This window comes from Danio rerio, chromosome 5 (genome assembly GCF_052040795.2).
Source record: "Danio rerio strain M-AB ecotype USA chromosome 5, GRCz13ab, whole genome shotgun sequence".
Classification (NCBI taxonomy): Eukaryota; Metazoa; Chordata; class Actinopteri; order Cypriniformes; family Danionidae; genus Danio; species Danio rerio.
In genome coordinates this window covers 44,027,043-44,054,971 of record NC_141025.1, presented here as the reverse complement: position 1 = coordinate 44,054,971, position 27,929 = coordinate 44,027,043, and the positions used below count along the sequence as shown (strand labels likewise).

The 27,929-nt window shown below is 44.5% G+C and overlaps 5 protein-coding genes across 15 annotated transcripts in view; 2 read left to right on the top strand and 3 right to left on the bottom strand.

Moving 5' to 3' along the window:
- Positions 1-27,929, top strand: part of LOC141385583 (uncharacterized) — a 607,868-nt gene that overhangs the window by 25,529 nt on the left and 554,410 nt on the right. Inside the window, exons 2-6 of one of the 8 annotated variants that reach the window (XM_087254080.1) lie at positions 1,502-1,553; positions 1,663-1,767; positions 11,784-11,939; positions 12,010-12,047; positions 12,189-15,328. The exons of 5 other annotated variants lie outside the window; for them this stretch is intronic. In XM_087254080.1, coding sequence (XP_087110206.1) covers positions 1,502-1,553; positions 1,663-1,767; positions 11,784-11,939; positions 12,010-12,047; positions 12,189-12,314 — 477 coding nt within the window. In that variant the 3' untranslated portion in view covers positions 12,315-15,328. Of the gene's footprint in view, positions 1-1,501; positions 1,554-1,662; positions 1,768-11,783; positions 11,940-12,009; positions 12,048-12,188; positions 15,329-27,929 lie in introns of those variants that run through there. 2 more of the 8 variants (XM_087254078.1, XM_087254081.1) reach the window with 2 other exon arrangements.
- Positions 1-27,929, bottom strand: part of rufy3 (RUN and FYVE domain containing 3) — an 881,807-nt gene that overhangs the window by 597,310 nt on the left and 256,568 nt on the right. The window lies entirely within an intron of this gene.
- The window catches only part of LOC799924 (uncharacterized), a 107,954-nt gene that overhangs the window by 48,932 nt on the left and 31,093 nt on the right, over positions 1-27,929 (bottom strand). The gene's annotated exons all lie outside the window — the stretch shown is intronic.
- Positions 13,291-15,480, bottom strand: LOC147844114 (serine/threonine-protein kinase pim-3-like). Its single transcript, XM_087254045.1, has 8 exons — positions 15,355-15,480; positions 14,855-15,112; positions 14,655-14,737; positions 14,491-14,541; positions 14,046-14,418; positions 13,742-13,921; positions 13,574-13,669; positions 13,291-13,476 (listed from the first exon to the last, which is right to left on the bottom strand). The coding sequence occupies exons 1-7, from the start codon at positions 15,368-15,370 to the stop codon at positions 13,578-13,580; spliced, it is 1,053 nt and encodes a 350-aa protein (XP_087110171.1). The 5' UTR covers positions 15,371-15,480; the 3' UTR covers positions 13,291-13,476; positions 13,574-13,577.
- LOC147844113 (uncharacterized) lies at positions 24,726-27,507 on the top strand. The gene is made up of 5 exons (XM_087253961.1): positions 24,726-25,508; positions 25,595-26,065; positions 26,460-26,629; positions 26,724-26,978; positions 27,059-27,507. The coding sequence occupies exons 1-5, from the start codon at positions 24,851-24,853 to the stop codon at positions 27,467-27,469; spliced, it is 1,965 nt and encodes a 654-aa protein (XP_087110087.1). The 5' UTR covers positions 24,726-24,850; the 3' UTR covers positions 27,470-27,507.

The following is a 27,929-nucleotide window of genomic DNA, read 5'->3' as shown; positions in this document are numbered from 1 at the left end:
CACGCAATTACGCGTTAACACGTTTGTTGCAGACGTTTTGGCCCCAACGGCCTTCCATACCATTACACACTTCATTTTAGCGACTGAATGAGTGCATCATCCGGGTAATTGAAGTGCTCTTATTATTTTTAGTGTTTTCAGTGTGAACACACTACTTACACTATTTATACTACAAAGTGGCGTAGAATAGTGCATAAGTATGCGATTTGGGACGCAGCTTATCTTTGCTCTGCATCAGGTGCACAGCAGCAAGAAGCTTGGCAGTGAACTATGACCTTATTTTAATGACAAATGTCTAAGAATACTGCTTTACGTTTTTATTTAATTCATACATACGCAATGAATGTAAGCCTGCTAACTGTGTGTGGTTCAAATGATAGAATATGTAAACTTAGTTAATATATAATTAAATAATAATAATTAAAAGCCTGCGTGTAAGGCTTTTATTTTGAGGGTGACGTCACGAGCGCAGATTTGGTTGACCAATTAGAGGAAAGTGGGCGTTTCAGCACCGCCTACATGTGTAAAATGAATTTTAAAGTCGTTTATCCATTTTCCTACCCTAAATCAAAAAACGAAAATCCAGCCAAAATCTCGTTTTTTCGTTTTCTCGTGAGCAAAAGAAAAACGGAAAAACGGCCGTTTTCTTCATTTCCTTTATTCCGTTTGAAAATGGAAAACAAATGAACAAAACGTACACGGACCGTACACGGACCATTTTTTGACTCATTATTTCGTTTTGGTTTTGTGTTTGTTTTAATATTTCGTTTTAAGTTAATAAGCTGAATAACAGATGAGTTTCCGTTTTTTCTGCCTACAGAATAAACAGAAAAACGAAATATTCATCGTTTTTCTGATGTTTCGTTTTCCGTAATAAAAGGAATAATCAAATGAACAGATGATACACGGACCCTTCTAGCTGTGGTTGCCAGTAATCTGCTGTTTTTAACATTTTACATTCGTAAATTCAGTTTACAGAATATTTCTGTTAAAAATACATTACACAGTCTGTATTTTTCATCGAACACATTTCCCCCTAAATCCCAGAGCAAAACCCTCACTAGTGTCCTCACTACAGAGGGTTGAACACTCAGACAGTGATGAAGTAATAAGATAATTAAGTCTCTAATTAAAGGAGGATTGAGAATTGTCGATAAACAGCTGTTAACAGCAGAATCACTGCAGAAAAACACAAATTACAGCCAAAACCAAAGATAAGATCAACTGAGAATAAAACTCTAAATAAAATAATAAATAATAAAAATGTAATTTTTCAAGATCTCAGCAGAGGTCATTAAAGGGGTGGACCATAATGTATTTTTAAGGCTTGGTTGTGTTACAGTTTTTCTTAAATTCTAAAACACATTTCACAAATGTTTCCTCCAGTGCTAACTGCTCACGTAGATATAAGGAATATAAGTTAAAAAAAGTTTATTATTGTAAATAATAGAAAGTAAATTAAATCGTTCACAATTTCTATGTCTATGCCTATATTTTACAGTCTATGGTCTACGCACGATTTCAGATCACATGGCCGTTTGTATCATCATCTGGTAGGCTACATGGTTCAGTCATATTTATGTACTTTTCATTTGCTCTTGTTTTCAGATTTAATATTATTAAGTTTTATTAATGTTTTCGTTATTTTGGATGTATGTGAAGGCTTTTTAAGGGACTTTGTGTTCACTCAACGGCTAGAAAGCACAAAAGTTCACCTGCCGAATGAGTTCCCGCGTCTGACCACAAGATGGCGTCCACAGCAGAAAGGTGCAAGTTTATAAATACATTATTTCTGTTTGTATGAATCTAAATAGCTGTTTTCATCACTAATATACAGCTTTCAATAAGCTAAATTACTATCACAAGGTCTGTAATGACAATTAGCTTGTACATTTGCTAGAATTTTCCTAACCGATCTAGCCTTGTTCATTTATATTAAAACAAAAAAAGATTGTATTAAATTCAGAAAAACATCTCTCGTTTGTCATTACGTTTGATGATTTGATGTGATTTGAGCTTCTGAACTTCTGTTAAGGGTGCAAAGTCTGCCTTGAAGCGGCCTGATTTTATACACCAGTTTACAGTAGTAAAAATATATCAAAGTTAATTAAAGTAAACATATTAAAGGTAAACAGGTTTCTATTTTTTGAATGTAGTTAAAAATTATTTATAAAATGAATAATATGATTAATAATATGATTCATTTATTATATTGATATACATTTTTTATATTAAATTATCCCTGGGTCATAAAGGATTCTGCGTGCAGCCTACAGTACATCAGCTTTCAGGCTCAGTGCTGTGTTTCTTCTTCTTCTTCTTGGTCTTTACTGACGCTCCTGGTGCAGTGATGTTGCAGTTGCTGTGAAAAGCTAGGCGAGAACACAAACCACAAGTGTTTTTATTCAGGCATGCAACAGACTGAATGTCCTAAAACTGTTTGTGGTCAAGCTGGTGATCTTGCATGCTCAATACACACATCAATGCATGAGATAAACTGTGGTTAGACAAAAACAGAAATAAGAAGAGTAAGAAAATATTTAGTGCACGCTGCAGCTGTAAATGTTGCTTTTAATATTTTCATGACTTGGAATTGATGAGAAACTGAAGATGCAAAAGTCTGATTTATTAAAATACGTGCCATGAATCAGAGACAGTGTAAACAGCACACAACTGAGGTTTGATTTATTTAAAGAAGAGCAGAGCAATGCAACATGTACGAGTGCAACATTCAACATTTAAACCAAATTGTAATAATCATTCAACAAAATTTCCTTTCATAAAGCAAATCCATCTGCTGTATTTCCTATTATCTTTTAATTTCTACATTAGACCTTCTTTAGTTGTTGAGAAATGACAGTATCCTGTTCACTGATCAGACACTTATAATGAATTTAATGTGAGAAGAGAGTTTAGTGTGGAGTAAATTCAGCACAATGGACAGCTCCCTGCAGTGCTGAACTGACTGAACCACATCTGCAGGAGGAAATGCTACAGAGATGTTTAATTACTGCTGAATAATTACTGAACAATATTGAATATTGAAAATCTAACCCATCAGTAGTGATTACTAATTAAACATTTATTTTATATATAAATTAAGATAAAAGGCGATTACATAAAAAACCTGTTGGGCTTATTCGCTCTAAGACATGCTTTGATAATCATATTTCTTTTAAAGTAATACGGTTTTGTCAATGTTAATAAAAGGAAACACTGAGTTTGTATAATCATTTCTTTTTGTAATTGAACACTCACTTTACAGCTCTTCATCTCTCAGAAAACTCCCTCATTAAACCTATAGGAGCCATATTACTTTTCATTTAATTATAATGTTTATTTGTATACTGATTGGTTTGGGTTTCACAGTGACGTTTTATGTTTTGGTCACGTGGGCATAACTGGCACCTGCTCGAACATATAAAGCGCGTGCACAATCACACAGGTGGAGGAGAGAAGGAGAGTGGGGTAGCCGTATTTTTTGTTGACCGCAAACAGCAGCGCAAACAGCAACGCAAACAACAGCGCAAACAACAGCGCAAACCAAGCAACGCAAAACTGTATCACAACGGCACACGCAACAATCATCACACCAACGCAATAATCGGCACCATACAAAACAGTGTCTCTGTCTAAAGCCACCAGCGCGTCACAAATATAAAGGACCCTCACTGCCTCTCGAGCGACTTATAGGAGGCATCAGGAAGTCGCAATATTTTGTCAACAAAAAACGGCATCTTATCAGGAAAATCATCGCTCGCAAAATCAGCGCACAGACGAATCAGGAAGACGCCAAGTAAGTGATGCGATTGCAAACCAAATGGGCCACGTCATGTGTTCGTTTACATAGGACAGATAAGTTTATCTGTGGATATATGTGTGGATGAGGAATCTGGTTGGCATTGGTGCATGTTAAAGTTGTTTGGATAGCAAATCGGATGCGCGAGGTCGCGCGACTTACTTTGGTGTCTGTAGGAAGTCTGCACTTTGCGGCTTGTTTGTGTGATGCCGTGATGTTGTTTGGAAGGAAAATGAACTGCTGTTGAATTGAATCGAATCGTTTGAGCGTGTTCAAACGTTGCATTGTGTTTGGATGTTGTGATTCACTGAACATTGAATCAAAAGAGTCACTATGAGTCAAACTGGTGGTACCCCGTGCTCGGTTGAAGAGATGGGAAAGAAAAGGGAAAGCAAACTCACTCAAAAGGCCTTGCTGAATAAAATTGAGAGATTGCAATGTGAACGTAAACGTGCTGTTGATAAAATCAAAGGGTTGATACCAAAAATGAAAGAATATATGAAACAAAAGGCAAACATCCTTCAAATAAAGCAATGTTTAATGACTTTAAACACAATGTGTGAGAGTGCTGTTAATGCACATGATGAACTTATGCCATTACTTCCTGAGGATGAATTTCTTAAACAAAAGGAATGGTTTTTAAGCATAATGAATTACAGCAGTGTGTTTCAAAACCAAACTGAGCAATGGATCAGTGAAACTGAGCAAACCCAGGGTGTTTCACAGAATGCAACAGAAATGAACGAAAATGTGATTTATGCAAAATCAAATGAAGTTGAAAATGAGGATGAAATTAATCCATGTGATAGTGTCTCAAACATAAGCTGTAACAAATCATCACTGTCAAAACATTCTTCAACCTCATCTGCACGTTTAAAAGCCCAAGCTGAGTTGGCTGCTTTAGCCATGAAGAAAAAATTATTAGAAGAAAGACATGCACTGGAAGAAGAGGAGGAAAAGTTGCGTACAAGGAAAGAAAGATTGCAACTGGATGCTGAAATTGCAGGAGAACAGGCAAAACTTGAGGTTCTCAAAACACACAGTACAACAACAAGCGTGATACTGACATCAAATGTTTCAGATGGGATGAACTCTTATGTGGCAAAACAGTCTAAACAACCACTCAATGTTGATGCAGGTGAATTTATTCCATCAGATTCAAATAAGGAGAGATATTTAGGAGCTAAACCCAAAGTCAAGCTTACTCCAGTGTTGGACAATATAACTCACTCAAACATCATTGACCCACCATTTTCGCAAAACCACCTGAATTCTTTCGACATGCAAGATTCACAAGGACCACATGATTTCAATACAGATATTTTCATGGATTCGGAAACCAAAAATTGTGTTCTTGGTCTCATGAAGAAACAGAATGAGGTAACAACACTGTTGATGCAGCAACAGGGGCTTTCAGCTTTACCAAAAAGAGAAATACTCATATTTGATGGTGACCCACTGAAATACCACTCTTTTATTAGAGCTTTTGAGAATGGGATTGAGAAAAATATAAATGACAACTGTGACCGTTTGTATTTCTTGGAGCAATATACAAGGGGCCATGCTAAAGCACTTGTGGGGAGCTGTCATTATATGAATCCAGATCGAGGATATTTGAAAGCAAAAACTTTGTTGAAGGAACAGTTTGGAGACGAACAGAAAGTGGCCTCTGCTTATATGGACAAAGCCCTTTTATGGTCTCCAATTAAAACCGAGGATGTGAAGGCTCTGCAGGATTTCAGTTTCTTTCTCAGAGGCTGTTGTAATGCAATGGAGGATGTGCAGTATCTTCATGACTTAGACATGCCTTCTAATATGTTGTGTATTATTAAAAAACTTCCATATAAACTCAGAGATCGATGGAGGAGCCAGGTTTGTGAGCTGCAGGAAAGAAATAACCAGAGAGTTAAGTTCAAAGACATTGCTGATTTCATTGAGAAGCAAGTGAAAATACTCACAGATCTGGTGTTTGGTAACATACAAGACACTACATCAGTAAGTGGAAATAAAGGAATGAACAAACTTAAGTCACAATATCAATCAGGAAACAAAGGAATCAGCTTTGCGACCAGTGTGGGCACTGTGGAAAGTAAATGTCAGTCTGAAAAGAAAAGGAAGGAAATTATAACAACAGATAAGAAAGTGTGTATGTGCTGTGGAGGAGGACACACCCTAGATATGTGTATACAGCTGGGGAAGATGGTACACGAGAAGAAGATAGGCTTCTTGAGGGAAAATGGTATATGTTTTGGCTGTTTGTGTACAGGAGGACACATCAGTAAAAATTGCCGTAAAAGGATTTCCTGTTCAAAGTGTAACCTTAAGCATCCTACAGTACTTCATAGGGAACCTGCACATGTTATTGAGCAGACTGAGAGGAACACAGTGGTGCCTGTTGACAACATGCTGGTGTCAAGTGGTCTTACAGGGGCTGGAGATGAGGACTGCAAGCTACCCATAGTACTGGTTCAGGTAAAATCTAATAAAGGAAGCAAAATTATTAATACCTATGCATTTTTGGACCAAGGGAGCACTGCAGTGTTTTGTACAGAGAACTTGATGCACAAGTTTCATCTTACAGGAAGGAAGGGGCGTATTCTTCTACGAACCATGGGGCAGGAGAAGGTTGTGAGTAGCAACATTATATCTGGTTTGGAGGTTGCAGCTCTGGAAGGAGATCGTTTTCTTGAGCTGCCAAAAGTTTATACACAAGAGTCCATGCCAGTGCACCGAGGAAATATTCCAACTAATAGGGATATTAAAAGATGGTCTTACTTAAAACACATTCATTTACCTCAGATCGATTCCGAAATAGAACTCCTGATAGGAACCAATGTCCCTAAAGCACTGGAACCATTACAAGTGGTATGCAGTGTAAATGATGGACCATATGCCATTAGAACCATGTTGGGCTGGACTGTTAATGGACCACTGATGGGAGACAGTGGAGAAAGGGTTAACTGGAAACAGCCCCTGGTAATGGTTAATAGAGTGTCAGCTGTAAATCTGGATGAGATTTGGCACCAACAGTTTAAAACTGACTTCCCTGAAAACCGTCTCGATGATTATGCTGGTATGTCAAGAGAAGATCAAAAATTCCTAGAACTAGTGAGTAATTCAGTAAAACATGTGAATGGGCACTACCAAATTGCATTACCATTAAGGAGCATTGATGTCAGCATGCCAAAAAACAAGAACATTGTCGAACAGCGTTTGCATCATCTGAAAAGGAGGTTTCAGAAAGATTCATTATTTCATGCTGAATATAACAACTTTATGAATGATCTGCTTCTTAAAGATTATGCTGAGAAGGTGCCTGTAGAGGAACTAGACCGCAGTGATGGAAAGGTATGGTATATACCACACCATGGAGTGTTTCATCCCACCAAGGGAAAGATGAGAGTTGTGTTTGACTGTGCAGCGACTTATCAAGGAACATCGTTGAATGCTCAGCTCTTACAGGGCCCAGATCTTACGAGTTCTTTGATAGGAGTCATGACTCGTTTTAGAAAGGAACCAGTAGTAATCATGGCTGATGTTGAATCCATGTTTTACCAGGTACGGGTCTCTTCGGATTACTCAGATCTGCTTAGGTTTCTTTGGTGGCCTAATGGAGATGTGGAACAACAACCTGTTGAATACCGTATGAAGGTGCATTTGTTTGGGGCAGCATCATCACCTAGTTGTGCAAATTATGCCCTCAGAAGGTGTGCAGAGGATTATGGATGTCACTACAGTGAGAATGCAGTAGACAAATTATTGAACTCTTTTTATGTAGATGACTGCCTTGTGTCAGTTGTTACAGAGAAGGAAGCAGTGTCACTTTACCAGGAGCTGGTTTCTCTGTGTGCCAGGGGTGGGTTTTCCCTCACAAAATGGATAACCAACAGGCCTGGTGTATTGGAAGCTATCCCTGAAAGTCACAGAGCAAGAGGCATGGAAGGGTTAAACATGGAGTTGGATTCATTACCTGTGGAGAGAGTGCTGGGTTTGGAATGGTGCATAAAATCAGACTGTTTTAAGTTCAAGATTGTACTAAAGGATAGACCACTCACCAGAAGAGGAATTCTCTCTACTATCAGTTCAATTTATGACCCTCTGGGAATGCTAAGCCCTGTCATTTTAACAGCAAAGAAAATTCTGAGAGATTTGTGCAGGAGAGAAATTGGCTGGGATGACACTGTGCCGGAGTCCGTGTCAAAGGATTGGCTGAAATGGCTGCAGCAGCTGCATTTGTTGGATGTGTTTAAGGTGGACCGATGTGTGAAACCATCATGCTTTGGAGATGTTGTTACAGCCCAGTTACACCATTTCAGTGATGCCAGTCAGGATGGGTATGGAACAGTGTCTTACCTGTTGCTGAAGAACCAGCATTCAGTAATGCACAGTGCTTTCATCATGGGGAAGGCAAGAGTGGCTCCGTTAAAATCCGTAACCATCCCTAGAATGGAGCTTATTGCTGCTACCATGGCCAGTCGCATGGACATTCTTTGGAGGAAAGAGATGCATATGGATCTTTTGGATTCTGTGTTTTGGACAGACAGTACATCTGTGCTCAAATACATCCGAAATGAAACCTCACGATTCAAAGTTTTCGTTTCTAATCGGGTCTCTCAAATCCTGAAAGTTTCCAGTCCTGAGCAGTGGAGGTATGTGGACACTGCAAGCAATCCAGCTGATATGGCATCTAGAGGTGTTAAGGTGAATGTGTTTATTCAAAACACTACATGGGTGTCAGGGCCTCACTTTCTTTTACATCCGGAGAGTGAGTGGCCTGTAAACAAGGAGGACTTCAACTACCTTTCACCTGAAGACCCCGAGGTCAAAAATGTTGCTGCAACAAACGTTACACAACTCAAAGAAGATCCAGTCACTTACCTGATCAAGTATTTTTCTTCCTGGACACGCCTTAAGAAATCTGTAGCATGGTTCTTGAGGATCAAGGACTGGCTCATGTCTTGTTTAAAGGAAACAAGGCACTTTCATCAGACCGTTGTACAGTCTGACAACAATGCACAGCAGAGCTCCTCCGTGGCAGAGGAGATTGATTATTTTAAAAGGACAAGCAGTAAACTTACAGTGGAGGACTTGGACCGGGCTGAGCTTGCCATCATTAAATTCTGTCAGGGACAGAGATTTCCTGAAGAGCTAGCCAGTCTGGAGAAAGGGCAACATATTAAAATATCCAGTCACCTCCATAAACTCTGTCCACAGCTGCAAGATGGAATCCTGAGAGTTGGTGGTCGTCTCTGTAGGTTGGCTATGCCTGTGGAAGTTAAACACCCTATAATATTAACAAAAGATCTTCACATTTCAGAACTCTTGCTGAGACATATCCATCAGGAAGTGGGGCATGGTGGACGGAACCATATGCTGTCCAAATTGAGGGAGAAGTACTGGATAACTGGTGTCAGTGTAGCCATAAGGAAAGTACTGTCCAAATGCATCGTCTGTCGCCGTCTAAATGCTCTGCCAGTTTACCAGCAAATGGCAGACTTGCCACACGAAAGAATAGTCCCAGATGAACCACCATTTACTCGAGTGGGAGTGGACTATTTTGGACCTTTTGAGGTTAAGAGCCGAAGGAGCATGGTAAAGCGGTATGGGGTTATATTTACCTGTCTTGCCATCAGAGCTGTACACCTTGAGGTTGCTCCATCACTGGATACGGACTCATTCATTAATGCACTCAGGCGTTTCATTTCCAGAAGGGGACAGGTGCGAGAGATCCGTTCAGATAACGGAACTAATTTTGTAGGTGCAGAACGTGAGTTGAAAGCTGCCATTAAACAGTGGAACCAGGGGCAGATCAATGATCTTTTGCTGCAGAAGGGAATCAGATGGAGTTTTAACCCACCGGCTGGCTCTCATCATGGAGGATCATGGGAGAGGTTAATAAGATCAGTGCGTAAAGTCCTTAATTCAATGTTTAAGGTGCAAAACCTGGATGAAGAAGGTCTTCACACAGTGCTCTGTGAGATTGAAACCATCATCAACAGCCATCCAATCACCAAGGCTTCCATGGATCCAAATGACCTGGAAGCACTAACTCCAAACCACTTGTTGCAGTTAAAGACTTCACCATCATTACCCCCAGGGTTGTTCCAACCGACAGACATGTATGCACTTAGGAGGTGGAAACAGGTACAATACATGTCCGATCTATTCTGGAAGAGATGGGTTAAGGAATACTTACCTCAGCTAAAGGAGCGTCAGAGATGGATTGGAGTTAAGAGGAACCTCGTTGTGGGAGATCTTGTGATCATTATGGACAGCACAGCTCCTAGAAATTCTTGGCCAACAGGTCGAGTGATCCAAACCTTCCCAGACCGAAGAGGATTTGTCCGTCAAGTACGGATTAAAACAAAAACCAGCTGTTTGGAAAGACCTATTACCAAGGTCTGCTTGCTGCAGGAGGCTGAGTTTGATTAAATATGAACTACAGTTAAATTCTTTTTTTTTTTTTGATAATTCCTTTTGTGGATTATTTTTTTTTTGTTTTTTTTTGTGGATTTTGCCATTAGGACACAAAGATTTTGGATAATTATTATGTGGTGATCTAATAATTAGGGGCTGGTGTATAGGAGCCATATTACTTTTCATTTAATTATAATGTTTATTTGTATACTGATTGGTTTGGGTTTCACAGTGACGTTTTATGTTTTGGTCACGTGGGCATAACTGGCACCTGCTCGAACATATAAAGCGCGTGCACAATCACACAGGTGGAGGAGAGAAGGAGAGTGGGGTAGGCGTATTTTTGTTGACCGCAAACAGCAACGCAAACAGCAGCGCAAACCAAGCAACGCAAAACTGTATCACAACGGCACACGCAACAATCATCACACCAACGCAATAATCGGCACCATACAAAACAGTGTCTCTGTCTAAAGCCACCAGCGCGTCACAAATATAAAGGACCCTAACTGCCTCTCGAGCGACTTATAGGAGGCATCAGGAAGTCGCAATAAAACCAATAGTTGCCCTCGCGCACATTAATCAATACACAAGACTAAAGAAAGCCTAATGGAAAATCTGTGCTTTGTGACAATGATCTAAGAGATCTTATCAGATCAGTGAATTTTATTTTTCAGTTTGGCTGAAGTGAAAACAGTTTTTGATAAAAACAAACAAAAAATTAAGCACATTATTATTAGCCCTGTAAGATTTTTTTTTTTTTGGCTACAGAACCAAACACTGTTGTCCTATGATTTGCCTAAATTAAACTAACTTTAGTTAACCTAATTAACCCAGTTAAGCCTTTAAACTGCACTTTAAGCTGAATACTAGTGTCTTGTAAAATAACTATTAAAATATTGTGTCATGAGTTATTAGAGATTATTTATTTAACATATTATGTTTAAAAATGTGTTGCAAAAGATATTTTCTCAATTAAACCGTGCTGGGGAATTATTTAATCATTCATTACACTCAGAATAATTTATTTCAAGTGTTTATTTCAGTTCATTTTGAAGATTATGGATTACAGCTAATATTAGTGTCAATTATAGTTTATCTCTTCATAATATAGCTGTGCTTTAATGATAAGTTTACATGTTTACCTAAAGTTTTATTATTTTAATATTATTTGAATGAATTTTATCGATAATTAATGGAAAGTCCTGCAAATAATTAAGCAACACAATCCTGCAGCCATAGTCCGACTTCAAATACAGAAATAATGTATATTTAATAAAGTATATTAGTAAAATAAGTGTTTATAATTAGTTTTTAAAGTGTATCTTAGTTTCTAATAATACTTTAAATTAAATTAACAGCAAATTCATTATATTTTGTAAAACGATGATTTATAGTGTATTTAATATTAGAATCTTTAACTTCTGATTTTCCAACCACTTTTAGCAAATTCATCCGTGTTAAACTCATATTTTTCATTATTGTGTGTAATCAGTAAAGATAAAATAAAATGAATATAATAACTAAATATATATTCACTTTAATAATGGCCTGTTGTTCATTTTAGAGCAAGAGTCTCCTTGTGCTGAACGGTTTAACAGCACCTCCACATCACCTGCATCAGAGTGTGTTTTCTGCTGGAATCTGCTGTTCAGTGTGTGTTCGGTGTGTGTTCTCCTCTTCTCCATCTGCGTCTACTGCCTCTGTCAGAAGAAAACTACAGGTCATCAGCTATTCGTAAAAAATGTATATCTCAAATTATAAAATGTAAATTATTCTTATCTTTTGTTAAGTTTCTGTAGGTTCTGGGGCTGAGAACAGACATGTTGAGGTATGAGCACATTTTGAGAATAATTTTAATATATATTATTCGCAATAGTTTAGCAGCAACATAAATTACATCAATATAATATAATATATTTATTTGTTTATTTATTTGTTTATTATTTTAATTAAATATATTCTGTTTCAGGCTGGTGATGAAGTGTGTTATGCTTCATTAGACATGCCTTCCACACAGCAACAAAGGCAGAGGAATGAAAGAGCTCAGAGTTCAGACTTCAGTATTTATTCTAATGTCAGAACCAGCAGAATGTAAAGTAGAGTAAACTAAAGTCATTGTTCTTTAGTAGAAATATGATTCAAAAGAGTGTTAATGACAATGTTCTGGCATCTGCATCCTATTTTCATTGATTCTAATATTGTAAGTTTTTAATGATTAAAAATGTAAATACATTTAAGAAAGGTTAAAGGTTTTTTCAGAATATTTGACTTGCAGTCTCAGAAAGGACTCAGTGTTGTTTCTGGGTCTCTCAGTTTAATATAATTTAAGCCAATCACATGAGTGCATATGCAGTAGTACTCCCAGCTAAAACTGAAGTTCTTAAACTCTTTTCATGCCACAAAACAAACATCTCCCTGCTACAACAACAGAAATGTAGAATGCAAATGTACATCTAACAGAGCTCTGAACATTCCTAATATTAAAAAAACAAAAAACTAGGTCTTAGATCATCAGATGTGTACACCATTTCAGAGGTTTTACTGCTACTGTGGGCAAATTACCACAACAACTCCACCAAAACTTATATATTATAGATCTATAAGATCATTTAATGGAATAACAACCAAAACAATATTTCATCACACCTTTAGCCTCAGTCAGTAGAGCTGCAATCTTCATTTTAAAACCATTATGAAAACCTCCATTAAGAGGACTTAAATGGATAGTTCACCCCAAAATAACAATTCTGTATCATTAACTCCCTTTCACTTGCTCCAAACCTGTTTGAGTTTCTTTATTCTGTTCAATACAAAAGAAGATATTTTGAAGAAAGCTGAAAAGCTGTACCCATTGACTTGTTTGTTTTTGCTACTATGAAAGTCAACGGTTACAGGTTTTCAGCTTCTTCAAAACATTTTATTTTGTGCAAAACAGAAAACAAGAAACTCTTAAAGATTTGAAACCGCTTGAGTTTGAGTAAACAGTGAGTAAATCTGGATTTCTGTGTGAACTCTCCCTTTATTTGAGCTTTCTCCAGTCACTCTAGGAAGACACTACACCTGGATTATTTGTCTAAATAATACGTTTATTATTAAAATCCCTATTAACATTAAAGTCATCTGAAGCGGTGGCTTAGTGCAGGTAAAGGGGCCCCGGCCCTGGGTGAGTCGGCCATTAGTTAGTGAGGTGCCCACTCCTCATTCTGCAGGTGATCAGGAAGCAGTTCTCTGCACTTCCTGTGTGACTCCTGCTCACCCTACACAAATCATTAAGATCATTAATCCAGACTGACCCTAACAACACAATCAAAGCCATGAGTGCGTCACTCAGATAAGTGTCAAGTCACTGGCCACCTGTTCACTGTAACCAGGGATGGCGCTCAATATCGTCCAAACTGGGCCGATCAGCCGCCGCTGGACTGAGACACCAGCCAATCAGCTGACGGCACTCTGATACACACAACACCGTGTTCAGAAACACAGAGCAACACACTTCTGCTGATCTCTCAGTGAGTCTCTTACCTGTTGACAGAGTTATGGGGAAGGTCAGTTTGCTCCTGGACGTGACCCTCAGTGAGCCTCCGAAGGGGAAACGGTTGCACAGGATGTTGAAGAGGGTCACTCCCACTGACCACACCGTAGCTGGACCCGCATGGTAGCGCTGTCTGCAGAACCACTCAGGTGGAGCGTATTGAATCGTTCCTGAGAGACACAAGGAGACACAAACACCCGTTCAAAACACTCCAGCACACACAAATTCCCTTTGGTGGATCATCAAAAGCTCACAAACATCCACAGAGTGTTTCCTTCTGCAACACAAACCCACCTGCGAAGTATTTGTAGGCCGAGCGCTTGAGCAGATCTCCACAGCCGAAGTCCAGCAGCTTGATGTCCTGGGACTCTGTGGAGATCAGCAGGTTCTCTGGCTTGACGTCCCGGTGCAGGACTCCGCGGCTCTCGCAGTGTTTCAGAGCCGCGATCAGCTGCACCAGCACTTTCTTGGCCAGACCCTCATCCAGACAGCCGTTCTCCTCACAGAAGCTCTGGAGGTCTTGGCAGGGATCCGGACGCTCCAGGATCAGGATGTAGCGTCTGGGACGGTCAAACCAGTCTAGCAGCTGCAGGACGTTGGGGCAGGCAGGAGCTGAATTGACGCGGGTCATCAGTGCCACCTCCAGCGGCAGCCGACCCTGACCTTCCTGCAGGACAAACGATTGGATTCAGAACCCAATGAAACATCAAACACAACAACAGGTTCACACTGAACTCACAACTCTCAGTCTCCTCTGTGTCCGCTCTTTAGACACATACTTGATGGCGACCTGTAGACAGATAAAGCATAATAAATCACACCTGCCTGATCCTCACACATCACATTTACTGAGATCAGGATTTCTAAAGGCTGTTTGAATGAAGAGCGGAGAAAACGACTTACTGGCAGTCCATCAGACCTGCGCATCCCAGCAAACACAGAGCCAAATCCACCGTCTCCCAGCAGTGGGCCCTTTGCATACGCGTCTGCAACACAGAGGAGCAGTAGAAATGTGTGTTCAAAGAAAACATGCAGCAGTAGAGAAAACTGTAAAAGAGCATTACTGAAACATCATCATCACTTCTTCAAAAAGCCATTCTGACCTCTGCGAGAGCGTTTGAGAGCTCTTCTAGATGAGGTGGACGGACGTTCATCTTCTAATGTTTGCTGGCTGCCGCTCTGCCGCTTCCTCTTCCTGTTACCCTGATCTGTGGACACAGATTTGGCCAACAGGGAAGGCAGAGGTGCGAGAAATCCATCAAGCTCTTGGCTCACGGTCTGGGTTTCACCATCACCATCATGTGTCCTGACGTCCTGAACAGCTGCCTGGATGAAAGCAGAACTCCTGGATCTGGAGCGGCCTGAGACAACGACAACAACAACAACAACATATCACGTTTATTATAAGATTATAAGAATTAATCAACAATTAACTTTAGTAGCTGCATCTACAGAGAATAAAAGACATCTGATCACTTATATCGGGGAACAGTTGTGTTGAAATGGGTTCATTTGTACCAGTTTATTTACATCACATTTCCCCAAACATTACACAACATCATATCATGATTGATCATAAACAAATAAAAACTAAAACACTCACTGCGGTTTTCACCCATCTGACAAACTCCTCCAAACTCCAGCAAACCTGAAAACAAGAACAAAGATCAAATATCAATAAAAATGTCAATAAAAACAAGATCAAAATCAAAATAAACACAACAAAAGAGCAACAAAACGTGTCAAAAGGAATAATTTCAGCTCTGAGCGTCGATCTCCTTGTAAAATAAAAGTCTTCTGTCAGAAATTCTCTGGTCTCCTTGAAGAATCGCAGTATCAGCACAGTAATCCTCAGCAAATGAAAAAAAAGAAAGAAAAACAGCAAAACGGTTTTTGTGTCACCATTGTGGAGGATAATAGCGTCTCTGTTCAAGTCCAAGATGAACTGAGAGTATTTGATGTTATGCTGCATCTTCTTTTGTTTAAAGGTAACTGTGTAGTTACTAATGCAGTCAAAATCTGTTTGCTACTTGCCATCACACATGAAAACATTATTGCATCTAAAGACTTTACATTTTTTTGCACTAAGCTATGATTTTGTAAAATGAACAATGTATTAGTTCATGAAATATGGTTATTTTTTGTAAATTTATACAGATATATAAAACTTCTATGTTTTTCACAAAAAGATTCTGGCAACCACAGCTGCTGGTATTTTTTCGGAAATTGAACAGATATTTTACACAACAAGAGTTTGCTAATTAACACTCTCTTGGTGTTGACAATGTTAACACTTTCAAAAGTGTTGTTTTTAACACTTATAGTGGTTCCTATATAAACTCTGAGGCAGTGTTAATTTTAACTCCAAGGTAGTTAAATCTACTATCTAAAATTTGCTGTGCATGGTCCCCAATGTCTAAACACAATATCCTTTTCTAAAGCTATATAAACACAACCACACCTTCTCACTTCAAAACTCAAACTTTCACACCAAAAGAGCAGCTCGAAGCTTTCAAAATCTTTTTACGGATTAGGGTTTGAAGTTTTTTTATTTACTTTATTCACACACCACAATCACTGTGCAGCATCATGTCACTGAGCTGCATCAGGCCACATCACCTCATCCACATTGCAAGCTATTCTGTCTTTTGCCAGGCACTGCAAGAAAAACACCTTGTGTTTTGTTCCTTGAGTGTATGGTTTTGCTAATTGTGGGAAAAGTTTAATTTTAAATATGTTAGCGATCATGAAAAACTGTAAAAAGTGGTTACTCTTGGTGGTGAACCACTCTCTGATTTGGTTTATTCTCTGGAAGCGGACATTGTCCCAAATGATCACATAAATGTGATGTGCGGGCCCAGGATGGTGTTATCGGTGGTCCAGTAAAATGTCTCATTAGCTCCTCTAGAAAAAGTGAGAAGACATTGGGTGTTGTAAGACTCAGGGACAGCATGCCGGTGAACAAGCCCCTCCGAACCCATGGCAGCACAAAGAGTATTATTCACATGGTCAATGACTGTTGCTTGCAGCTTGTCCTTACAGTTTTTCTTGTTTGCTTTGATGCAGCCGTCAACTAAAACTCCACATTTTCAAAACAGTTAACACACAGGCCTAAACAGCGGCACTCATGGTCAAAATGAAACATTATGCTTGCAAAACACATATACCGTGCCAAAACATTTAAAATATGCAACAAAAGCTAGTTTTACCTTCAAACAACACAACTTGCAAGCAAGTATATGAGCTCTTTCAATTATTCATTAGACAATGGACAACAAAAAACAAAATACAGAACTGTGAATTCTATTTGGGCTGTCAAATTTGCCTTTTTGCAAATAATTGGATTCAGAATAAGAAATGCTTTGATTAAACTTATATTGAAAACTGAAATACCGTAAAAAAAAAAAGAAAAAATTTAAAAAGAAAAAAGTAGCAGAAAGAAGAAGAAAAAAAGTAATAAAATAATGTAAATATCAGAGAGAACACATGTAAACCAATATACCGTCAAATCTATTTGGAGTATAGGACATAGCCACTATTGACCTCCTCCATCCATGCTGGCACAGAACAACACAGACCTTCCACCATTTTTAATGTTTGTAGACAGATTGCTAAGTGAAGATTTGTGCAAAGGAGTGTGAAATCGGTGCTTCTGTGAATTCATACTGATCTTGGTGGTTTCTAATGGTTAGGAATAGAAGGTTTCTGTTTGGATACTATAGCTAAAACAATGGAGTTTGGACTGCTTGAATGATATCTGTGTAAACTGTTTTGAAAAATGGTGGGGAAAATGTGTCAACCCAATGAGAAATGGTTTACATATTTGCGAGACCGGTCTTCTGCTCTGCTGGGAATGAGAAAATAAAAATGAAGTGGAACCTAGTTTCTTTAACCTGGTCAAAGCAAACAAGAAAAACTGTAAGGATGGTGCGAAGTTGTCTTGCATAGGAGACCTTCTCCTCTCCTGGACCTTTTCCTCTCCCTTGTTGGCCTCCTCTTCTTCCTTGTTGGCGTGCTCCTTATACTCGTTGGCCTACTCCTCTTCTTCTATGGCTACTGTAGCTCTTCTCCCTCCTCTGACTTGAATTCCTCTTCCCTGACTCTGCCTTCATCCATTGTGTTTGTTTGGAATCTTCAGCAAACTGTGCACTCTAAACTTGCTTTTATACATGTGGTTACAGCATTAGCAACAAGTGTCTTCAATTTTGAGGCATTGTGTGTAATGAATGACACCAGGGGCCTGTTTCAGAAAGGAGGTTAACTGAAAACTCAGAGTATTTTAACCCTGAAACGAGAGAAACTCTGGGTTTTCCGTTTCAAAATGGCAGGTTTGTTAAACTCTAGAAAAGCAGGGTAAGTCAAGCCTGTTTCTGAAAGAGAGGTAACTTTAACTCAGAGTAAGTTACTGTGGTAACTTACTCTGTGAATCTAACCTGGTCAGAAGCAGGTTTTATTCTCTAAACTCAGAGTTTCTGTCTGTCTCCTCCCTTTTCTTAAAGATGAAGCGGTATTTCTCGCCTTAGCCTTACATCTCCACACACCTATTTTAATGCTCATTTTGGATACGTGCATAAAAACGATTGATAGAAACGTCATGATGCACATAACTTTTTAAAATATGCATAAAAAACATGCATAACTGAGTAGGATAAACTTTTATTCGATAGAAAATGTGCGCATAAACTACGATGGAAACACTTTTACTGAACAAATTACAGTATGTACATTAAAAAAAAGATCATGATCATATGATAATGAAAATGTGTGTAAATGGACAAACCAGCAGGCTGGGCACACTGTAACACGTCTCAAATATTGTTTTAGTCATTCTAAAATGCCTTAACTGTTTCAGTATTAGTGTATATTATTAATTACCTCCGAACGTCTGGTGCGTGTCAAGAGTCTCCGCGTCTCATGGCTTCAGACGCCCCCACGTGTTCATTGTGTTTCAGCATTGTCTTCTGACATCGAGGCACAAGTACATTAATTAGGCTAAATAAATGACGCAGCTTCTTCTACCACAGTAAATTCTGTTTTTACTGTTGATATTTGGTGCCAGTTTAATCAGGAAGTGACAATTTTTTTCTCTTTGACTCGTTGGATGGAATTTTATTCGCATCTTTTATGCAATATTCCAGTTTTGCACATAAACTTATGTAATATATTTGGATGGAAACATAGCTATTGCCTACATTTTAGTCACACACAGAAGAACTGTACTAGAATGGCTTATCCTTTTTTAATAAATAATTAAATTAAATTCACCTTCGACATGCACTGTAACTAGATTAATGGGATTATTATTCTTTCTAAAAATTATTTTTAGTACTGCTTACCTTCTAAATGTTATATTAACCTCTATCACTTGATCAATAAAAAAGGCAGACACACAAGTGCACTGTTAAATCATTTAAAACTAATAAATGTATAAAAAAGTTTAGAAAAAAAATATAAACGTCACAAATTACATTACTTATTTTATTATACTTAAATATTTAAATACTTAAAAAGTTAAATTAGGCATTAACTTGAGCAGCTGTTTTCCCACGCTAACTGTCTCTTCTTCACTGATGGTTGCTTCTTTTCAAATATATACACACTCATATTTGCTATAACTTTGCATGAGAACATCAAGTTCAGCTGGAGAAAGAAATGGTGATCTCTTTTATAAGATATTGCCATAGTCACTCGTAATGTCTGCGCTCCATTGATAATGCCTTTTTAAAGTCACGGTGCGCGCACTTAACTCTGAGTTGGTCTACTCGAAGTTGATTGACCCAACTCAGATCAGCTGTTCTGAAACCGAAAACTCTGAGTTTTTAATCTCTTGGTAAATCAACTCAGAGTTCAAGTTTAAACTCTGAGTTGTTTGAACCTCCTTACTGAAACAGGCCGCTGGCGTTTAGCTGAAATCAAGACCTTATACAAGTGAGATCTGGCGTTTAGCTGAGATCAAGACCTTATACAAGTGAGATCTGGCGTTTAGCTGAAATCAAGACCTTATACAAGTGAGATCTGGCGTTTAGCTGAGATCAAGACCTTATACAAGTGAGATCTGGCGTTTAGCTGAGATCAAGACCTTATACAAGTGAGATCTGGCGTTTAGCTGAGATCAAGACCTTATACAAGTGAGATCTGGCGTTTAGCTGAGATCAAGACCTTAAACAAGTGAGATCTGGCGCCTGTCTAAGATCAAGACCTTTTTAATACGTTCGGCTAGCTAACTGCGATTTACTCCCGGGAGGGGGTTGAAATCAGGGGGCTGTACAATTTACTTCCAAAAAGAAGCTGAAATCCAGGCTGTGCGATTTACTTCCAGAAGGAGGTTGAAATCAGGGGCCGGGCGATTCACTTCTAAAAGAAAGTAAAAAAAAAATCATTTTGAAAACGAAATGCATTGATTTTATTTTTTTGCTGTTTGAAACAACTAACACTCATTTGGGGGATGGTGGGTCTCTAGCGGGGGGGGGGTTTTTGGAACGACCGCTGGCAAACGCTATGGATGAGCTCACCGGGGGCGTTGGTTGGACCAGGGGGAGAGCCCACCAAGCCATGCCCGGATAGAGACCACTCTCTCCGGCATGACCCGCGCCTGGAGGGGGGGTAGCGCGTCCCTGGGTTTCGCTGACCTGCCGTCGAGTTTTCGATAACAGACTCAAATGAAGGACTTAGTGCAATTTTCGATTTCGCGGTTGAACGAACCAGGGGTCTAACGAGGGCCCCGTTGCCCCAAAACAAGCGTTCAAACCCGGGCAAACCAAATGCGCACTGCTGCCCTGGTCCTACCAAGGACCCAGGCCTCTTGGCCAGCAAAGCTAACCCAAAACAAGCGTTCAAATCCGGGCAAACCAAATGCGCACTGCTGCCCTGGTCCTACCAAGGACCCAGGCCTCTTGGCCAGCAAAGCTAACCCAAAAACAAGCGTTCAAATCCGGGCAAACCAAATGCGCACTGCTGCCCTGGTCCTTCCAAGGATCCAGGCCTCTTGGCCAGCAAAGCTAACCCAAAAACAAGCGTTCAAATCCGGGCAAACCAAATGCGCACTGCTGCCCTGGTCCTACCAAGGACCCAGGCCTCTTGGCCAGCAAAGCTAACCCAAAAACAAGCGTTCAAATCCGGGCAAACCAAATGCGCACTGCTGCCCTGGTCCTTCCAAGGATCCAGGCCTCTTGGCCAGCAAAGCTAACCCAAAAACAAGCGTTCAAATCCGGGCAAACCAAATGCGCACTGCTGCCCTGGTCCTACCAAGGACCCAGGCCTCTTGGCCAGCAAAGCTAACCCAAAAACAAGCGTTCAAATCCGGGCAAACCAAATGCGCACTGCTGCCCTGGTCCTTCCAAGGATCCAGGCCTCTTGGCCAGCAAAGCTAACCCAAAAACAAGCGTTCAAATCCGGGCAAACCAAATGCGCACTGCTGCCCTGGTCCTTCCAAGGATCCAGGCCTCTTGGCCAGCAAAGCTAACCCAAAAACAAGCGTTCAAATCCGGGCAAACCAAATGCGCACTGCTGCCCTGGTCCTTCCAAGGATCCAGGCCTCTTGGCCAGCAAAGCTAACCCAAAAACAAGCGTTCAAATCTGGGCAAGGCCAGTGGTCTGAACACCATGGGAGTCAGGAGTCCATGGCAGGCCACCGCGCGCAAAGGCCTATTTGGGTCACCAACGGTAAGCGATGGGTCAGAAAGAGCCAGGGGGGGGGGGTCTTTGGTGATCAGTGCTTGCCCGGGATAAGTGAGGGTGTATTGGGCAGAGAGCGCGTGACATGAAGCCTCGGAGGCCAATGGTTCACCAGCGGCACCATTTACGCACCAGCTGAGACCTAAGTGCGCTCACCGGGGGCGTTGGTTGGACCAGGGGGAGAGCTCACCAAGCCATGCCCGGAAAGAGACCACTCTCTCCGGCATGACCCGCGCCTGGAGGGGGTGGTAGCGCGTCCCTGGGTTTCGCTGACCTGCCGTCGAGTTTTCGATAACAGACTCAAATGAAGGACTTAGTGCAATTTTCGATTTCGCGGTTGAACGAACCAGGGGTCTAACGAGGGCCCCGTTGCCCCAAAACAAGCGTTCAAACCCGGGCAAACCAAATGCGCACTGCTGCCCTGGTCCTACCAAGGACCTAGGCCTCTTGGCCAGCAAAGCTAACCCAAAACAAGCGTTCAAATCCGGGCAAACCAAATGCGCACTGCTGCCCTGGTCCTACCAAGGACCCAGGCCTCTTGGCCAGCAAAGCTAACCCAAAAACAAGCGTTCAAATCCGGGCAAACCAAATGCGCACTGCTGCCCTGGTCCTTCCAAGGATCCAGGCCTCTTGGCCAGCAAAGCTAACCCAAAAACAAGCGTTCAAATCCGGGCAAACCAAATGCGCACTGCTGCCCTGGTCCTACCAAGGACCCAGGCCTCTTGGCCAGCAAAGCTAACCCAAAAACAAGCGTTCAAATCCGGGCAAACCAAATGCGCACTGCTGCCCTGGTCCTTCCAAGGATCCAGGCCTCTTGGCCAGCAAAGCTAACCCAAAAACAAGCGTTCAAATCCGGGCAAACCAAATGCGCACTGCTGCCCTGGTCCTTCCAAGGATCCAGGCCTCTTGGCCAGCAAAGCTAACCCAAAAACAAGCGTTCAAATCCGGGCAAACCAAATGCGCACTGCTGCCCTGGTCCTTCCAAGGATCCAGGCCTCTTGGCCAGCAAAGCTAACCCAAAACAAGCGTTCAAACCCGGGCAAACCAAGTGGGCTGAACACCATGGGAGTCAGGGGGTCCACGGGAGTCAAGGGTCCATGTCTGAGCTGCTAACCCGTCTCCCAGCGTCCGCCACCCCGCAGCAAACATAAGACCCCATCGCTGACGGGGGCTAGAACGACGTGCGGCTGGTGCCCCATACACGAGCCCAGGGCCGGTGGTGACCCAATCACAAACCCAAAGACCGATTGGGCCACCAACGGTACGTCTTGGCCAGTTGGGTCACCAGCAGCACGTCTGTCTGATCCATGCGGTTTGGAGGAGTTAGTGTCCCCGGGCTTAATAGTGGGGTGCCCGGGCACGGCTGGTGATTAGGTGCAAATCTAGGGGGTCCTTTGGAACCAGCGCTTGCCGCCGGAGGGTGTGTGTACCTCGGGCAGAGCGCGCCGGGCACAGGCCTCCCCAACGCTGGATCTCAGAGGCCCCAGGCCAGGGAGAGGGGCTGGGCTCGCTCCCCAAGAAGGGTGTGTGTACCCCGGGCAGAGCGCGCCGGGCACAGGCCTCCCCAACGCTGGATCTCAGAGGCCCCAGGCCAGGGAGAGGGGCTGGGCTCGCTCCCCAAGAAGGGTGTGTGTACCCCGGGCAGAGCGCGCCGGGCACAGGCCTCCCCAACGCTGGATCTCAGAGGCCCCAGGCCAGGGAGAGGGGCTGGGCTCGCTCCCCAAGAAGGGTGTGTGTACCCCGGGCAGAGCGCGCCGGGCACAGGCCTCCCCAACGCTGGATCTCAGAGGCCCCAGGCCAGGGAGAGGGGCTGGGCTCGCTCCCCAAGAAGGGTGTGTGTACCCCGGGCAGAGCGCGCCGGGCACAGGCCTCCCCAACGCTGGATCTCAGAGGCCCCATCAATGGTTCACCAGCGGCTCCATCAATGGTTCACCAGCGGCACATCTTTACGCATCTAGCGCCAAAGGTCCAACAGGAATATGTTATGCCTGGCGCTCACCGGGGCGTTGGTTAGACCCAGGCCCGAGCCCACCAAACCATGCCCGACGGGAGACCACCCTTCCCGGCCTGCTTGTCGGGACGTCCCGCGCCTGGAGGTTTTTGCCCGACACCCACAATCTCTGACCTGCCATCAGGTTTTCGGGGAAGGCGAAGAAATATGGACTTAGTCTCTGACAGTCCAGTCGCCAGACCCCACGGTGACTGATCGATAGGAGCTAGTGTGGCGCCCCAGGGGCCAGGCCCCCACCCAGGCCCCCCAAAGCACCAATGGGGTCGGCCTCTATGGGTGTGGCAGATCCTCCCCGTCCTGGGCGCTCTGTCAGGGAGGCGTGGGGGTGTCCCTCCGCACACAGCGCCCCCCCTTCCCGCCCCGATCTGTGGGTAAAGGACCCAGATGGCCCGTCTGGCTAAATGACCCAGAGCTTGTCTGCTGCTCAGCCTGCCCGCCCCCCTGGACTCCGTTTCCCCCGCGCCGATACTCGGCCCGTGCCCCCGCCCCACGCCCCTCGCCCTGCGAGGGCTGGGGGATGTTCGGTGGGTTCGGTCGAGTCACCCGGCGTGGTGAATCGAGGCCCCAGGGGCAGCGTAGGGAACGAGCTGGTGTGGGCTTCGATTCTACCCCCGCCCGAGTGTGTGCGTCTGCATCCCGTCCGTCCGCCCGCAACGCCGCCCACCCCCTGGGTTTATCCTTGCTGGCTCCCGGCTGACCCCCACCCCGCCTACCCTGCTCCCGGGGGAGTGAGGGTGGTTGGTTGGGAGGGGAAGCTAGTGGACTCCGGCGAGGTGAAACGTGCCAGGGTCAGTGGTGCCGGGGTTACGGGCTGTCTGGACCCCCCTTTCGATGGTTGGTGCGTATTCCATGTTGGTTGTAGCAGGTCACAAAAGCTCCCGCGGCTGGGCGCGTGTGGAGCTGTCCCCCCCCCCCAATGGGGCTCAAACAATCCCCGTTTTGAGGTGGAAAAAGTGAACGTGAATGGCTGTGGAAAAGCTCCCGCTGGCCAGAACAGCAAAATGAAGGGGGGATAGGGAGTGAGGTGGGACACCCCTTCCCCAACTCGAGTCGTGACAAGAGAGAGAGGTGTCGAACCGCTGACCGGGGCAACGATGAAGGGGCGGTGGGGTGCATTGTTTAACGGGACACCCCCTCTGGTTCCTTTGAAAAGGGGGGAAGGGAGTGAGGTGGACACCCCTCTCCCCCCTACTTGAGAAGTCGTAACAAAATAAGGCTTGAACCGAATGGATCTCCGTAGGGCATCGGCTTACACCTCCTGGTGCGGGGGGGGTGTCCTTCCCCTTTAAGAAATACGGGTGCACCAACGTCATGACGCGGAAGTGGACGCCGCCTCCGGCCGCTTATTAACCGCCGCACGTGGCGTGCGGGCCCCTTTCCCCCTCTGCATTGGCTCTAGCACGGTCATGGCTGAATGTGCCCTATGCTTCAACGTCTACAGCCGGCTTGCGCCTCACCTGACCGCCGTTCACAAGGTGGCCAACTCGGACGAGAAGCGGCTGCTTCTCGCGCTGGCCGCCGGCCGCGTGGACACGCGGAAGACACCGTGCCCGGTCCCGGGATGTCGCCGGACGCCAGCCCGCCTAGACAGGCACTTGAGGCAGCACGCGGAGCTCTCGACCTCGGGAAGGAAAGAGGCTATGGGGAGGGCGAAACGCCGGAAAGTAGCTCGGGAGTTGCAGTGGCTGCGGTCCACCCAGCCTGCAATCCCCGTCGTGTCCCAGCTAGCATCGTCCTCCGAGGGGGAGCGGGACTCGGAGGACCCAGAGGCCGCCGCCCGTGCGCCGACCGCGGCTGCAGGCGCGCCACCGAGCGCATACAGGCTCAGCTCACTGACCTGGGGAAACAGGTTACCAAGATGCGGTCCACCCTGCTCCAAATCACACGCCTCTACCGGGAGCTAAGGAAGGGAGAAGGGGGGAGAAGGAGGAGGAAGAGGGCCAGGAGAACCAGGTCGCCTCCTGCACCACCGCCTCCCGGGCGAGGGGCGGCCGGAGGTCCGACGCCCCCCGAGCCTCCGGAGGCTTTGGAGCCCACTGCCTACCCGTTCCCGGACCACGTCCCCGCGCTGAGTTGAGTATATTTCAGGCACGTCACTGTCGCTCTGCTGGGTGTGTGGCTTCGGGGAAGTTGACTCTTGGTTGTGCTCGTTCCACAGACCTTCTCTTGGGGGAGTTCGAAGGGTACCAACTGGGCAGCGAGCCCACCCCCCGCCTGCGGAACAACGTCACTTCGAAGCTGGGGAGAATCAAAGCCTTCCTTGGTTACATGGCCAGGGGCACCGCGGAGCCAGGGGACTTCCTCTTCCTCAACCAACCAGCCCGAATCCGAGCGTGGGCCGCCCGGCTAGGTCAGACGCGCATGGCCGAGCCCACCAGGCAGCACTACCTGAAGAACGTGGCTCAGTTCCTAGACTACCTCTCGGAGACGCCGCCGGCCGCCTGTCAGCTCTCCAGCACTGCTCTGGTTCTGATTCGAAGGGAGGTCAGAGCCCTCATCCGCGGCATACGCCGGCGTGTCGTCGTGCACGAGGTAAGGACCAAGCAGGCGAAGGAAAGCCGACTGATCCCCAAGGCCAGCCTGGTGCGCTGTCACCGGACCGCTGGGAGGAAAATTCCCGCCCTGCTAGGTAAGCAAGCCCTTCCGCCGTTCCAGCGATTCCCCCTGTTCGTTCTTCCGGGGCACCAACAGCCCTTGGTTCATCCAGCCACGTCTGTCTGCCCCTCTCCCCCGCGAATGGGACTCATTCGGGGGGGAAGGGGGCAGACCGACGTGGCTGGATGAACCAACAGCTGCTGGTGGCCCGGAGAGGAATTGTGCGTTTCTTCTTCAGGGGCACCAGCAGTCCATGAACTGCTGGTGCCCCTGAAGAAGAAACGCACAATTCCTCTCCGGGCCACCAGCAGCTGTTGTTTGAGCTGCTGGCGCCCCGGAGAACAAGTCACCAGCAGCCAAGAGCTGTTGGTGACCCAGAAAGGAAATAGAACCGTCGGTGGTCTAATCTGTCTAATGTCCTTCACCAGATAGCCTCGAATCCAACCCAAGCACTAGGCAACAGTGGCGCTTCTATGGCTTTCTGACTGGCTACCTAACCTCCATCTCTGGGCACCGCTGTGGAGTCTTCCAGAATCTCACAATCCAGGAGGTTGAAGAGGCCTCCAGAAGCCCCGACGAGTCTGCTTATGTCATTAACGTGAGTATGGCGCAAGTAAGGTGGGGGTCACCAGTAGCATGCTCTCTCACTCACTCACTCACTCACTCACTCACTGCTTGTTCTCTGATGTCAGATTACCACTCACAAAACAAACAGAGCCTTTGGGGCGGCTCAGCTGTCCCTAAACAGGGAGGAATACAGCTGGTTCCGCAGGTTTTTGGCGTTGCGGGCTGGTCTCCCCGGAGGGAGCCAGGCTACCTATTTCTTTTTCACTTCCAGAGCCAGTCCTTGTCGGACCCTGAACAAGTACTTTCAGTCTGCTTGGCTTAGTATGGGCCTTCCAGGCAAACCCACCTTTACTGACGTACGCACTGCGATCGCGACTCATGTGAGTAGGCATTGTGACGCCCCTGTAACTACCAGCGGCGGCTTCTATCCTAATCAAGCTTCTGTCTCTCTCCGACGCAGGCAAAGAATGCACACTCTTCAGAGGATCGCCGCAAGGTGGCGCAATTCATGTGCCATGACACTTCAACCTCAGATAAGTTCTACGCACTTCACCTCGGACCTCTCCAAGCACGCGAGCGCCGCAGACTCTTTGAAAGGGCCCTGGTGGAGGAGGAGGAGGAGGAGGAGGATGGGGAGGCAGCGGGCACTGAAAGCCCCCCGCGGAAAGGGCGCAAGAGGACAGAGACTTCCGTCTATCCCCTGGTAAAAATCACATTCTCTTTGGCGTGGACAGCAGAACGTATGGCATTGGCTAACTTCCCTTTATGTGTCTCTTTTCCAGGAGGGAACCAGCAGGAGGACGCTGCCATGGCGCCCTGCCAAAGGGAAAAGCCAGGGCGCTCGCCCGCTCGAACAAACAGAAGACTCTGAATCGTCCTGAATAAATATTGTACAACTTAACGGTCAAATGGTGTTCAGTGTCTTCATTATTCCTTTTATTTATTATCTGTGTGGTAAAAGTAAATTCAGTGGGGACAAAAATGAGCCCTGTCTTCTTAGTTCAACGCTGTATGCCTGCTGCGTCCAGGTCCTGCCTTGGCTACGTTCCGATTGGGACAGATTAGCCCTATCTTGTGTGTTAAAAGTGTCACGTGGGATGCCCTCGTCCAGGTTCTGCCTTGGCTACGTTCCAATTGGGACAAACTATCCCTGCCTTGAGTGTTAAAAGTGACTCGCGGGACGCCCCCGTCCAGGTTCAGCCTTGGTTGATAGCTCATAGGGAGAATGAATCCCTTTTCCAGCACAAGGGGGTGATGGGCTGGACAAATCTGTCCAGGTCTGCAAATGCTTTGAACGCCCAGAAGGCCTTGAGTCCAATTCTGTATATTAG

Coding starts and splice junctions, on each gene's coding strand:
- LOC147844114 (XM_087254045.1), bottom strand. Junction 14,542..14,654: donor GCAGGTCTGATGGACTGCCA/GTAAGTCGTTTT, acceptor ATCTGTCTACAG/GTCGCCATCAAGTATGTGTC. Junction 14,419..14,490: donor CACAGAGGAGACTGAGAGTT/GTGAGTTCAGTG, acceptor TTTGTCCTGCAG/GAAGGTCAGGGTCGGCTGCC.
- LOC147844113 (XM_087253961.1), top strand. CDS start 24,851: ATGTGCCCTATGCTTCAACGTCTACAGCCGGCTTGCGCCTCACCTGAC. Junction 26,066..26,459: donor GAAAATTCCCGCCCTGCTAG/GTAAGCAAGCCC, acceptor GTCCTTCACCAG/ATAGCCTCGAATCCAACCCA. Junction 26,979..27,058: donor GCACTGCGATCGCGACTCAT/GTGAGTAGGCAT, acceptor TCTCCGACGCAG/GCAAAGAATGCACACTCTTC.